General features: G+C 43.8%; 1 protein-coding gene across 17 annotated transcripts in view; it reads right to left on the minus strand.

Moving 5' to 3' along the window:
* Nucleotides 1–5,652: 5,652 nt before the first annotated feature.
* TCF7L2 (transcription factor 7 like 2) overlaps nt 5,653–14,527 on the minus strand; it is a 181,671-nt gene continuing 172,796 nt past the window's right edge. For 6 of the 17 annotated variants that reach the window (XM_056350686.1, XM_056350684.1, XM_056350691.1 and 3 more), the window contains 2 exons: nt 14,142–14,214; nt 5,653–7,954 (listed from right to left, as the gene is read on the minus strand). In XM_056350686.1, coding sequence (XP_056206661.1) covers nt 7,522–7,954; nt 14,142–14,214 — 506 coding nt within the window. In that variant the 3' untranslated portion in view covers nt 5,653–7,521. Of the gene's footprint in view, nt 7,955–13,501; nt 13,576–14,141; nt 14,215–14,527 lie in introns of those variants that run through there. The other 11 variants (XM_056350699.1, XM_056350696.1, XM_056350698.1 and 8 more) reach the window with 4 other exon arrangements.

Raw genomic sequence — 14,527 nt, forward strand, 5'->3', positions numbered from 1 at the left:
GGGCTTTGCCTTGCAGCCAGGGCAGGACCGGCTCTCCAGCAGTTGAGGAGGGGGAGAAGTTGGCCCGCTGGCTGCACAGGGAAGCCTGAAGCTGCTGGCTGAGGAATCGCTCAGGTTTTCTTGGTGCTGGCACGGAGGTGGACAGCATGGCAATCCCCCCCATACAGATACACCCGGACAGGTAGATTTCCCTCCTCCTCTACAAGCAATGTCATCTCAGCAGAAAGACACAAAACCCAGGTTTACACTCGTCCCTGCCAACTACATGGACTAGAAACAAAGAACTATCTTCAGCAAGACCATGAGCGTTTCACCAGCAGCCGCTTTGTTTCCCTGCTCAATGAGGAGACGCAACACTGGCTGGTCCCAGCAGTGTCCCTGTGGCCTCTCTGGAAGGGGAAGCTCATTGTGAGCCTGGACATGGTGCGCAGCATCGTCCCATCGGGCTCCAGCTGCTGACTCCCCTCTGGGGCCAAGGGTGAACCTAACTGAAAATGCGAACGCGCACACACGGGAGCAGGATAACACTTGTGGCCGTGCACAGAACAGGCGATTTCAACCCTGCTGGTCCCAGGAAATTCAAACCATTAAAAAAGAGAATTAAGCCTTGCCAATATCTTTACTTTAAAAATCAAAACAACAATAAAAAAAAGACCAGTCAGGTTAATTACACTAGACCAGAAAGGAATCTCTAAGATGTAAATAAATTTCCACGAACATTAAAAGCAAGCCCCTCTCTAAAGTGTTTTTCTTTCACAAGCAAGCAAGAAAATGCATTGGATAAAACAAACTTTGCTTATTTTAGTTTCGACTCAATTACCTGTTAATGGAAAAAATCTGGCACCACTAATAATGAGGCAGGAATGAGATCACTGTTCTGGAGGCCTGGCCTGTCAGGGAAGCTTGCAACAAGAAGTGCATTTATCTGCCTTTCTATAACCCTTTTCAAGCACTCTGTCAGGGAGCCCAAACTGAACAGCCCGTTTAGGAGGAACTTGGAACCCGGTCCAGGCCCCCTCAGCCCTCTGGGAAAAGGAAAATTATTGTTGGCAAGTCTGCCTGGCTCCAGAAGTTGATCCAGTGCCCCCCACTTGCCCATGCAGCAGCAGACAGAGCTAAGAATTTTGTTATAATTAAATAACGGAGTGCTGATTGGTTGCTGGAGGTGGTCTTGAAACTGGTGTTTAAGGCAGCGGAGAACAACGGTTACTATTCATAGAAAAAGCAGAGTCTTAAAATCCATCTGTTTCGTTCCAAATTTAGGCCAAAAAAATGCTCACTCACTGTCTTTAAAAATACCACCTGCTTAGCTATTTTGTATAATGTGCCATTATATAAGTTTGAAGGAGGAGCAGGCAGGGAGGCAGCGGGGGCTGAGGAGGGGCGGGGGGAACAGATTAAAAAGATATAGTTAGATCCAAAAATACCCCAGCAGTATATTCAAAAGGGAACACAAAATAAGGGAGAAAAGGGGACATTTTCTGGAGAATATTAAAAACGGGGTGTTTGCTAATGCCTGGGAACCAACTACTACAAATGGGCTTGTTTGCAAATAAGATAATAATCTTTTTTTCTTTTTCTTTTTCTTTTTCTTTTTTTTTTAAATAAACCACCCTTCTTGCTACTCACACCCAAGTCCAGTCCTCACCATGCCACAGGGCTATGGAAACACCCCAAGCCTTTCCCACCCTGTGGACCTTTCTGGTGGGTGGCCAGACCGGTACTCCCGAATGGGGCTGTGCTCCTCACGGTGGCTGCCACAAGGCACAGAGCAGAAGGAATGAGACAAGGAGCTGGTAACACCACAGCATCTGCTTTACCAGAGCAGCTTTGCTCTGTGAGCAGTAACGTTAGCAAGGCCTGGTGTGCTGCAGATGTGTCTTCTATCTCCTGATCGTCCTTCCCTTCCCCTTGCTTCCCCGCTGCAATCTTACATAATGTTACATATTGCAGCTGCAATTCTTCCAGTTTCCCTATAGCCTTAACTCTCTCCCATGTCCCTTGTTCCCTCCAACACCCCAGTGCTCTCCACGTCTCCTACCTAATCTCCTTGGCCTGCCAGCTGGGCAGGAGAGCGCGGATGCTGGTCCAGAAGTAGACGTGTAATAATTGGCCGTCTGGATGCTGCCAGAGAGAATGGATAACAGCTGAGTTCTCCCTGCCTTTCCTTTAGCAGCGGATCTGGAAAGCCTCTCTTCCCAGTGCAGGCAGAGATTCCCCTGGAAATCAGAGGGCCTTTATCATCTCCATGAGTTAGACTGCAGCTGTCAAATCTGGTTCAAAATGCCTGAGGATTCAAGAATTATCAGGAGAGGGTCAAACAGATGGACAGACTGCATGACTTCATGATCTCCACTGCCTTGGAGGTCAGGGCTAACACCCCCTGCCCCAAATTAAATGCATTTCCAACCTCAGAAAAAGGGCATCTCCTAGAACATGGATGCAAGTCATGAGTGAACATTTTGGACTGATCCCTGAAGAAAATCAGGCCGGGGGTTGGCAGACTCCTGTCCTCAGAGAGTCCCTAAAACAGGCTGTTGACATTATTGACAATGATGGGTGGTTGGGATGCCTTCACTTGCAGCTGATCTGCCTTAAAAGTCTCAAGATGTTTTCCAAGAACATCTTAAAATTAATGCCAAAGTACCTGTCGATCCCTTTTTATAACACAGCAATTGCTGCAATCTCTGGAAAAATTTGCATATTCATAGTTTTAAGGCCCCAAGAGCTTTAGCCCTCCTGTCCAACAAAGACCACTGAAGCTCAGTGTCGGTCCTGTACTGAATCTAGTCTTCAGCTGGAACACCTCTCCCAAAACGCCATCTAAAAGCTTTACCCAGGGTCTTAGGTGGTAAAGCACTCCTACATATATGCCAGACATAACTGGGCAGCACTGTCACACACATTCACTTTTGTTATTACTATTGTTTGCTTTCATGATTGTTGCAATGGCCCGTACAACTATTTTACTGTGAATTCTTTTTACATCTTTTTATGGTCTAATGAAATGAACAGGACTCTGAAGATTGCTTTTTTTCCCCTGCCTTTCCTTTTAAGCAAAGCTTAAAACCATGTGGCACCGCTTTATTGAGTCAGCAGTTGCTTAAACTTTTTAAAATTCCATACACTAAGTGAAAAATGAGATTTACAAAACTAATGGAAAATAAATGTCTCCTGAACATGCAATACATTGACTTGCTTCCTTGCCTTAATCCCATAAAAACAGATGGAAGCAATAGCTACAGCTACACTCAATTACCTACTGTATGTAGGGCCCATGTTGTCCCATGGCAGCCCCGGATGAGGACAGATCATGCCAGTTTGTCATGGCCCAGCTCCAGAGGTCACCCCCACTTGCATGGATCTGGGGGTGATCGGGGTGATCTGGCCATACCCCTGTAGCCAGTTGCTCACCCTATTTTACACCTACAGTGTATGGGAAGGGCTGTCCTGTTTCCGTATTTCCAGTGCACCTGGTCTGATGGGGTCCTTGGCTGTGACTCCTGGGTACAAAGGCAGTACATATAAAGAATGGTAAGTTTCTCCCAGGAGCCTTGACCCAGCTGAGGTCCTCTAAGCAAGGGAAATTTGGAGGCAAATCTGAAGGCATAAACCTATCAAGGGACACAGCCAATGCACAACCTACAGGAAACCCAAGCAGTTGCTTTCCCAGGAGTACACCATTTTTTTCCACAGCAAACAAGTTTCCAGCATGAGTTACCCACCACTCGTGAGCTCTGCTCAACATACCTTTCAAACACATGCCTCTGTCACCACACACAAAGAAGGAAAACCAATTTGTCCAGGAAGAGTGTTTTTGGACTCTGCTTTCCAAAGGCTTGCTAATAAAGCAGCAAGCAAAGAACACACTATTTTGGTGAATATATGAATCATACCTTGATGGTGTCTCCTTTGAATCGTGGCATTCAAAGATCTCCCTGGAGCGCTATGTTTTAGATTAGAAGGCAGCAGTTATCCCCAGCAGAGATGCAGCACATGTGTCTGGCTGATGGATGGCCATGCTCTAGCAAGAGTCAAAATATTTAGGAGAAAGAAAAGAAAAAAAAAAAATCCCCAGAAACCTTAAATAGCAGGAGAGCAATTTGAGCATCTCGTTCAATTTGCTGGCTACCAAGAACAGCAAGATTTGGCATCTTCCACAAAGGCTTCGCAGCACCATCCGTTTCCCCGTCGCAGAGTCCTGTCCCACCTGCCCGTCTCAGGTGACGAGGGGACATGTTCCACTGAAGCCAAGGGGAGTGTCGTGTCACACCGCAACAGAAACAGCATCAGGCCTTGGATCCAGGGAGATAAATGGAGCCTGGTAAAAAATTCATGGTGACTTAATCCTTCTAATAGGAAATGTGAAGCAATACTCATGTATATTACCCTTTACTAACATGTCTGAAACAAAAAAAGGCTTCTGGCTTGTAAACTAGTCATTAAAAAAGTGGTAGCAATTTGAAGTACTATGTATTTTATTTAAACATTATTTAGTACTTCATCCAGTGCCTCCCAGCCCCTCTACAAAGCAAACTCGTTCTGCAGCCAAGACAACTGACTTGCAGCCAGGTTTGGTTTTATCAGACCCCACAGCAAGGGACAGCATGGGCTCAGCACTGGGGCCGGGCTTCCCAAAACAGTCCTGTTCCCAGGTCTCTGCAGTAAATAACTTCACCCACTTTCCCATAGGAGGAAGAATACTTACCCTTTCTGCACAGCGTGTCGAGACCGACTGCAGGGAAGTGCATTACCTGAGAAATACAGTGGCACGACGGCAGGGAACAAGCCTGCTCCAAGACCTTTGCATTTAATTGCCCTCGAGTGCCATTGTAGAAATTACTGTGATTGACATTTTGCAAGATGACTGGGGCTATGGTGACATCCACTCGTGAGAGATTCCTGGAAATTACAAAGCTTCAATCTCTACTTAGCTTGAAGAAATCCAAACAAATCAACCATTTAATAAAAAGTCTTGTAAGTTCACTCTCATCCTGCAGCATTTGCAGGCATTGCTGAGTCGGGTGGATGCTGAATGCTCAGTGCTGCGAGCAGGCTGTGCTGTAAGGGCTCATTGCATGTAAAATAAATAATACACATATATATATATAAATATATATATGCAAAACCAGACTCAAAGCTATCCAGGAGATAAACCCTAAGGCCAGCACAAGGACTCTGACTAATGAGGGGTCCGTCCCTAAGCCCTCCTGTGTGACCTTTATAGTGCATCAGCCCTGTGCTGTGGGATCACCAAGTTGAACAAAAATGTTTTAAAATTAAAGGTATCATCAGCCCTGGTCTCGTGTCGCCCAGTCAGGATGACTTCACACAGAGGGATGGCATTGCTTTAGCTCACGTGCCATTTGTCTTTTGCCAAATCACGTGCCACTTCCTTTAAATTAAAAGGATTTTCAACCATTCCTACTCATGCAAAAACTGGCTGAGCGGGGAGAGGGCTAGTGCAAATCAAAACTAGCAGGCGGTAGCATGGGAACCCAAAGGAAACACAGGATTTCTTGCAACTAGATAGAGCTGGCTGCAATTTGCCACGATTTGCACAAATTTTTTTGGAAGAAGTTTTCCACTCGGGCTGTAAATCTTTTTGGCCATAGTAAAATGCAGTCAACGCATAAATGAGTTGACAAGTCATTCTCTGCACATACTAAGTTGCTTTTATTAATCCAGAACTGCATGCTACAGATACTGTACAGCATGAACATTTATTCATTACAAAAAATGGCTTCCAAACCATTAAAAATGAAAATCGGAATAAGAGCATAAAACGGAACAGTAACATCACAACTGTTAGGAAACATTCAAAGTATTCACAAAAAATGTTATAGTTAGCATCTTAATAAACCAGAGAAAAATCTGAGACAGTTTTACAATCGCTTCATGTCAACTACAATGGCACTGAATGAACAGATGAACAATTTTTCAGCTTTATACAGCGTTTTTTGCAACATCAACATGCCTAGGTTTTTTTTTTTTTGTTTTAAGTTTGCTACCTACCTGTATGTAGTAAGTGTACATAAAAGTGGCAGTCTGATTTTCCTTTTATGAATAATCTAATATACAGAATTTGGCCCTTAAGGGTTTATACCTCTTCATTTTAAATGCTTTCCGGACAATCTGCTACCAAACACGTCTGTTATAGGTGACATTAAAACTACATACATATCTACCTATGTAACATCACAGCAAAACATGATGAACAAAAAAATTACAGCATTAAAAAAAAAAAAGTTGTCGGGAGAAAGTTAAAAGTCACTGAGAATTTTGGCACATAAAAATTTTGCACACAGCCTACAGTCCTAATGTCGCAGGGGATTCAGCTGCAGTTCTGAACAGGAGACACTTGGACCTTGCTATTTTTCAAACAGCGTTGCTAAAAATTCCCTTGCTAAATTTTCAAGTCTTTTTGTGTGTAATGGCTTTTAAAGCAAATTTTTTTTTTTTACTCTATTGATCCTTGAAAAAATGCATCTGCGAACGAATGTCCATTTGGTGGCAACTGTGTTTCATATAGCAAAAAAAAAAAAAAAAAATCATGAAAAGAAATCAAAACCAAAAATCCCGGAAAAAATATATATATACACATTTATATATAAACTTAAAAACCTTGTACAAATGAGTTGTTATATATAAGATGCTTACACTAAGGGAAAAAAAAACACTTTATACAATGTTTCAAGAAAAAAGAAGAAAAAAACATTTTAAAAGGGACAACATACAGATACAACAAGCAATTTCTAAAGCAATAAATACTACTGGTCCAATAGCGTTGTGATACTTTTAATTGTTGAGTAGCGTTCCCTCCCCCAAAAAGAACAACACCATGGAACAAGGTATATTAACACATTTTTTTAACCCTTTGTTTCTGTACATTTAAACAATAACAAGTAACATCACAATAAAGGTTGTTTCACACAAGGAAGAAAAAAAAAGAAGTAGTAGCGGCACCGCATTCATTGTGCCCTTAAAGGTTTAAAAACCAGATGTAAAATGATTGGTTCGCAAGCTCGTATTTAATACAAATAATAAAGAACCAATGCCTCCGGCAAGGGCTGCTTCAAAATTGCTTCTTTTTTTTTTTTTTTTTAAATTTTTAAAATCAGTCTTTAAAACTAAGCTATTGGAACTACATAACAATTATGTATATATATATATTTTTTAAACGCTACAAAGACTTTAAACAGCTGTTGATAAAAATTTTGGCAGAATCATGAGGCTTTTCTCATCTACATATTTAAAAAGGAGAAATTGAAATAAGAATGGGTCAAATATTGACCAATGAACTCGATAAAACATCAACTAATGTAGCCACATGGCACAAATTAAAAACGAAACTGAGAAACGACGACAAACAGTGGACGACGACGAGGAGGAGAATAAAACAAAACACAACAAAACCAAACAAAACCAAACAAAAAAAAGGAAAGGAAAAAACCAAAACCCCAAATCCCAACAGAATTCAATCCCCCCGAAAGGAAACCGAAAGGGCTAACGAGGCTAAAGCTATTCTAAGGACTTGGTTACGAGGGAGAGCGGCTGGGGCTGTGTCCCTGCCAGCGAGCTGTGGGAATGCAAGGAGGACGTCGAGGGCTGTGCTAGGGATGCGGCGGCAGCGGCCGGCGGGAGGGCGGCCGGCGGGTGGTCCAGGGCCCCGTTGGGGCAGCTGGCTGCAGGCAGGGCGCCGGGCTTGCTCGCAGCGCTCTCAGCGAGGACGAGCGAGGATGGCGGCGGCATCATGACCAGGTGCGCCAGCGGGTCGGGCTTCAATGAGAGCGAGAGGGGTTGCGTTTGTTCAGTCTGTGGTTTCGAGTCTCTGGAGGGGGAGGCGAGCATGGCGGGGGAGGACGGAGGAGAGTCTAGTAAGCTTCCATCTGAAGAGGGTGGGCTGACGCAGCTGCCTTCACCTTGTATGTAGCGAACGCACTTTTTTTTTCTCCTAGAAACAGGGAGAGAGTTATCCGTGAATAAAGGGCAGAGACGCTGACGGAGACAGTTATCTAAAGCAAAGAGCTATCGGTTCACTACTCTGGGCTCTGCACAGGCGGGACCCCAGCCCCACGCACTGTCCTGGGGGTTTGGCGGGGTGTCCTTGGCCCTGAGCCCACTCAGAAGCCTCCCCTCGGCTAACAGATTTGGAAAGGATTCACCAATTGTCTCTTTGACCCCCTCCTCTTAGGGCCGCCTCCTTTCCTTAAGTGACTTTAATCATCAGAAAATCACATAAGGCATCTTTGGAGCCCACTGTGCTAATCTACAATCTCAACTTTCCTCCGGGGGGTGCGGGTGGGGCGAGGGAAATTTAATCCTTATAAAATAAAAGCTCTGGATAGTTGATGGTATCTCAAGATGTCCCATAACGCTGTCCAGCTCAGTGGGGCTATCTCTACACCTGCATCACCTGTCGTCTCCTACGGTGCACTGCCCTTGGGAGGCAAGGATGGCTGCAAACTACTGTTCATTGCTTTCTCCTCTGTTAAGAACCACACCAAATCCAGAAATGTCAGTCAAACAGGAGGGATATATAATAGAGAGAACAAGAGAGAGGGGAAATAAAAACAAAACGAACAAACAAAGCAAACAGAAGAAAAAACAGGAAAAGAACAGAGTATGATCCAAAATAACAAGAATAACTGGTTGTATGGCCTGCAGGTTGTGGCTTTAGATCGACTCAATTTTACTTTTTGTTTTAAGGGAGAGTGGTAGATTTGGGAAGCTGCTCGTCTGCGTTTTGGGGAATTTTCCTCTGAGAGGCCATCCATGTAACTCCAGAGTGGGATCCAATTTCAGTAGGTGAAGAGCACGACGACAGGTACAAAGGTGAGGAGCAACATGGAGCTTATTTCACACCAGGGAATAGGAGAGTCTCGCAAGAGCCGCTCATCTTCAAATGAGTAAGTGACCCGACAAGAGATCTTTTCTCCTCCCTCTGTCCACTTAGTAATGCAAAGGAGCAATGAAAACAGATGACAGTTTCACACCATCTCTCCTGCCAAGTATATGCAAGACAATTCTAGCAGAAGGACAGAAATAATGAGGCAACCAACCACAGCATCTGGCAGGATGACGTTCAGTGGCCACCTTGACCCTAAGAACGATGTGTCTCCAGCCTCTCTATCCGCAAGCACACTTTCCATGGGAAGTGCTGAACTGCTGTTGCACAGCCCAAGGTGTATGACAAAGCCTGTCTAGAGCAGCTCTGTCACAATAACTTTGGACACTCAGCTAAGCTGCACAAAGCCACCAACGTGAAGGAGTAGCTTGCTCTCCCCCTCCAGTGGATACCTTGCCCTAGCTCGGCAACTTCACCAGAGGAAGGACCCAAGTGTGGCACAGCAGCTGAATGTCGCTGGGTGACACTCCCCACTCACGTAGTTGCCCCGGCTCCACTGCTGGTCATCAATGTTCTCCCCTATGTATGGCAACTGCATTTGACTTGGGTTAAACCAAGGTCTGCTCTCTAGGCAACGGGGCTAGATGTTTCTCAGCTGCCAGGGATATCTAACCAGCTTGATCCTGGAGTTAAAAGATATCATCTCCCATAGCCAGAAAGGGACCACCAAGCCCGGACCTCATCCTTCCACCAGCTTCAGTGAGGGACCAGTGCTGTGACATCCCTTCCTCCAAAGACTCAGGCTCTGCTCTCAGGTTCTGCTCCACATTCCACATGGCAAAGTAAGGGGTTAGGGCTATTAAGAGTTTTAACCACGTTAGCCTGCAGATCAACACATGCTAAAAACTAAAGACAACCATGCAACTTAAATGTTAAAAAGAAAGAAAGAAAGAAAGAAAGAAAGATAGAAGACAGCAAGTGAAGGCTGTAAACCATGCTTTATTAGAGCAACGTTAAAAGACAGAAAAAAAATTAATTTGGTGGGCTCAAAACAGAAGCTGTTAAGTCTTCTACCATCAACAAACAATGCGGGAAGCTCTGGCTCCTGGCTAAGGACAGTTCTGCTCTCTTTCCCCTCGCCTCTGTCTCACCACTTCCTAGCTTCAGCTGTGCAACGCTACCAGGGCCACAGTTCATGTTTGGACCTTCTGTACAGCTTCAGTGGCAAAGCAGAACAGTGATCCTTCACAAAGCTCACCGATAATAGCTGTGTGGAAAGGTGGGTCCTCACAATCTGGAAACTGCAGGGCTCCCCCCACCCCCGGCCATCCCCAAATTAAAATTATTTGCAAGCAGAGACCCAAGATCTGCCTGCCTTATTGACGGGAGTCCAGAAGCCATTCAACTGGATTGCTCTGAACCTACAAGGCAGTTAATTATTTCACTGGAGGCAGTTTGAATCTAGAATATTTGAGTCCTGGTCTTGGCTGGGATAGAGCTAATTTTCTTCCTAGTAGCTGGTAGAGTGATGTATTTTGGAATTAGTATACAAATAACGTTGATAACACATTGATGGTTTCAGTTGTTGCTAAATAATGTTTATGCTAAGTCAAGGACTTTTCAGTTTCCCAGGCCCTGCCAGTGGGAGGGGTGGAGGGGCACAGGGGGTTGGGAGGGGACACAGCCAGGACAGCTGACCAGAGCTAGCCAAAGGGATCTTCCGTACCATAGAACGTCATGCTCAGTATATAAAATGGGGGGAAAGCTGGCCAGGAAATGCTGCTGAGGAACTGACTGGGCATCAGTCGGTGACTGGTGAGCAACTGCATCATGCATCACTTGTTTTGTATATTCTAATTCTTTTATCATTATTATTGTCATCGTTATTTCCTTCTTTTTCTGTCCCACTAAACCATCTTTATCTCAGCTCACTAGTTTTCTCAGTTTTAGGCTTCCAGTTTTCTCCCCCATCCCACTGGGGCTCAGGGGAATGAGTGAGCGGCTGTGCAGTGCTTAGTTGCCGGCTGGGGTTAAACCATGACATATGCCAAAAATTCAAAATTATTTTTTTTTTTAATACTATTTAAGTTCTGTGGTCTGAAAGAAAGTTTCCATGGCAAAGCAGACTTAAACCAGGTCTACCTGACTTTCTGGCTCCACAGAGTTAACAACCTTTTTAAAGCTAACCCATTGGTCTGCTACCTGGAGTAATAATTTCCCTTTGATTGGGATTAAGGGAGCAGATTGCTTCCTCTGCTTCTGTTGTGTACTAAGCTCTTTAACAGTGTGGCCACTTCTAGTCTAAAAAGCCATTTACTTCAGTTGTGGCGACTCAGGGCGGGGACATTTTTCCAGCCTGTGCCATTCCCACCACGTGTTATCCGTGGTCACGTATGTGTCGGGGTTAGGTGGGACAGAAGGCATGGTAAAACCCCAAACCCTGCCAGCCACATTTCACGAGATGTGAACGACACCAGGCAACTGGTGAAGGGAAGTTAAGTAAACATCCAAGGAACTACTTGTGTCCCAGTTTTGCTCTCCTAAAAGAGGGAATAAAAATACTACATATCCCTCTGCCTGGAAGCTTTAGTGAGAATTGTTCACTTGTGCATTGCTCTGGAAGTGTCAATTAATACATCAGTCCAGTAAACACCAACAGAACTGACCCTGCTTGTGCTGCCCTTGAAACTAGCCCCAGGACAGCATCGGGAAACCAATGCTGCAATTGCCATGAATGAAAGCCACAGAGGATGACAAGGGTTTATTCAGTTGCTGTGAGCAAAGATGTCTCAGTTTCTATTGTAGCAGCAAAGTGCACATCTTTAGCACCTATGTAAGATGTGCTACTGAATGCTACCATTCTAGCAAATGCAATGTTATAACGGTTAGGACCAGAACCAGGAGAGAAATGCTCTAATACCTAGTGATAAAATGCCTCCATGCATTTAGAAAAACAAAACGACAACAACAAAAAAGCAGCAGACTGTATCAGTAAGTCTAAAGCTATCAGCTACACCACTGAAGTAGTCTCTGATGGGCTGCAAAGATTTCTGACCAAAATTTGGTGTAAGAGAGGGTTTGTGCTTCACACGTAACCTAAGCGCTGTATAGACCGAAAGAAATGACCTTGCTGCTAAAATGTAGTTTTAGAAGTATGCTGTTTTATGTAGGCAGCTAGGGAAACATAAAGCAACGCAAATATGATGTGCCCCTCGTTCTGGTACTTGGCGGACAGAGCCTGATGTGCTTCCAACGCTCTCTTTCTAGACTACACAAATATCTGCTGATAGTGTATAGCGAACTAACCACAACCCAACTAAACACAGCATTCAAGTCTTTGGCTACCACGAGACTCAAGCCTCCTGACACAGTGAAGTGGCTATCCAGTTCTTCTGGACTGAACCCTTCTTCCTTTAAGCTTTAAGAAACTGCCTTTATCAGAGCTTGTTTAACATACGCACTGGTACTGACATCTTAAGACCCCAACACCCAGCACTAGCATGCCTCGCGTGGAATGATGTGCAATCTGTTGAAGACATTTCTGGTGCCTTATCTGGTATTTTGACATACACCACCACCTTCGATCCACGTTTTCCTCGACACTAAGCACAAACAAGACTGCGTGCATACACAAAATACGATGGACATCTGATCTACATTCTAAATGAGATGGAGCACATGGGACTGGCATGAGTAAGAAGGGAAAATGTGGGAGAGGAATCACTACACACAGAGTGTGGTTTGGGTTGAAATACCTACCATCATAATATTCCAAATTCAAAGACTGCTTGTATCAGAACAAAGAAACAACAAATTTAACGAAATGCGATCATATAAGGAAAAAGGAATGAGAAAAGAACTACTCGGTATCCCTCCACCAAGAAAGAAGTATGTACTGAGTTATACATGGAATTAAAACTCCAGTAGAACATGGGCTGTCGAAATTTGGGCTCTCTGATGTCTTTCATCTCCTCTTAATGCTGGAAACTGTCCTACTAACGTTGCAGTTAGTTTTGCCTAGAGCTCAGGCGTTTACAGCTCATTTGTTGGGATAAAATTTAGGAAAAAACTTATTTGCAGAATTAGAAAAAAAAAAAGACATCAGATAATTTAAAAACCTGGTATCTTACATAAACCTTAGGGCGGCGTAGACGCCTACAGGTAGCTATTTAATTTTGCAGATAACACCAAAAAATATGAGTACCATATAAGCTGTAAACACTGGCTTTTACATCTCTGATCATGAGAAAAAACAGTAGTGCTACAGATCCCAGAACCTTTTTACAAAGTCTTTGGAGGCAGCGGACATAGACCCAAATGAAAGACAAAATATAGATGTCCTGCTAAACATTTATTTTGCTGACAATCTGGAAAAAATAATAATAAAAAAAGCCAAAAAACTGCCAGCTTTAAGGACTTCAAGTTTTTCTTGTTCCCAGTTCTACCACCAGGGAGAGGTTATTGGTAAAGAAAGAGAGAAAATGGCATTAAATTAGCAAGAAATTCCAAAGATTAAAGATTATTAGCAATTGATGCTGTGGGAGAGAGAAAGGTGGGGAGTGGGGAAAAAAGATTAAAAAAATAAAATCACACAAATGCACTAAGAGGACAGATTGCTTTTATTTCCCCGAAGGCCTAATGGGTAGTATTATACCTGCATGGTTTGCACCATAAACTCTGTCGGTCAAGCCCGAACAATGCCCGACACTTCTTTGGAGTATTTGCATCTGTTAGCATAAGGTAAACACAAAAAATACAACACAATGGTGGATAGAGCTCATTTGGTCTGTGTCATCTTAGCTACAGCTACGTTTAACTTTCAATCACCTCAGTTTTATTTGGTAATCTCCCCTCACACGAAGGGCAGGAAAACAGGACTTTCAGAATGAGCCAAAAGAAAACCAAAAAAAATCTCTGACACGGCCATGCATCTGTCCGGTGTCGGTACCGCACTCCGTGCCGTGTTATGAAGGGCTTTGGGAGTGAATTTCCTTGGGTGGAGGCTTTGAGGGCAGGCTGAGCCACAGATCAGATGGGCTTAAGGCTGATGCTGTTTTACAGTGGGTTTTTGGCTAGCAGCAGCAAAGAGGAAGGCAAAAAAACAACCAACAACAACAACAAAAAAAGCAAAACCCTTTCAGAGAGACGATAACTCATGGCAGTGTCCCACTCCCTTGTGTCTTCTAGATCACAACACAGAGCTACAAAGCAACAAGGCAGGAAAAAAAAGGGGAAAGTACCAAATAAACCAGCTGCAAATCAGCCATAGCGAGTCTGGGAAAACTATACACACCTGCAGGGGCCGCACCAGTTATTCTGTTGATCAAGGCCAAAGCGCGCTCGGCATTTCTTAGGAGCGCTCAGGTCTGAATGAGTTCAAGAAAAGCGAGCAGAAAAGGGAGAGAGGAAAAAAAAAGAAAAGGGGAGAGGGGGGGAGAGAGAGAGAGGAAGAGAGAAAAGGGGAGAAAAAAGAGAAAGATAAAAATAAGGAAAAAAATAAAAATAAAAAAGGGAATAAAAATCAATGTCCTCGTTATTAATTGCAAAATATTGACTTTTGATTTAAAAGTTAAAAAAAGTGATAATCACATTTTTATTCAACTCTTGAGATTAGCTGTTGCAATTAAAGCTGCAGTATCCCTTTATAAAGGACTGTTTCTTTCCCTTTTAAAAGAGCAG

The sequence above is a fragment of the Falco biarmicus genome, chromosome 9, assembly GCF_023638135.1.
Source record: "Falco biarmicus isolate bFalBia1 chromosome 9, bFalBia1.pri, whole genome shotgun sequence".
In the NCBI taxonomy this organism is placed as follows: domain Eukaryota; kingdom Metazoa; phylum Chordata; class Aves; order Falconiformes; family Falconidae; genus Falco; species Falco biarmicus.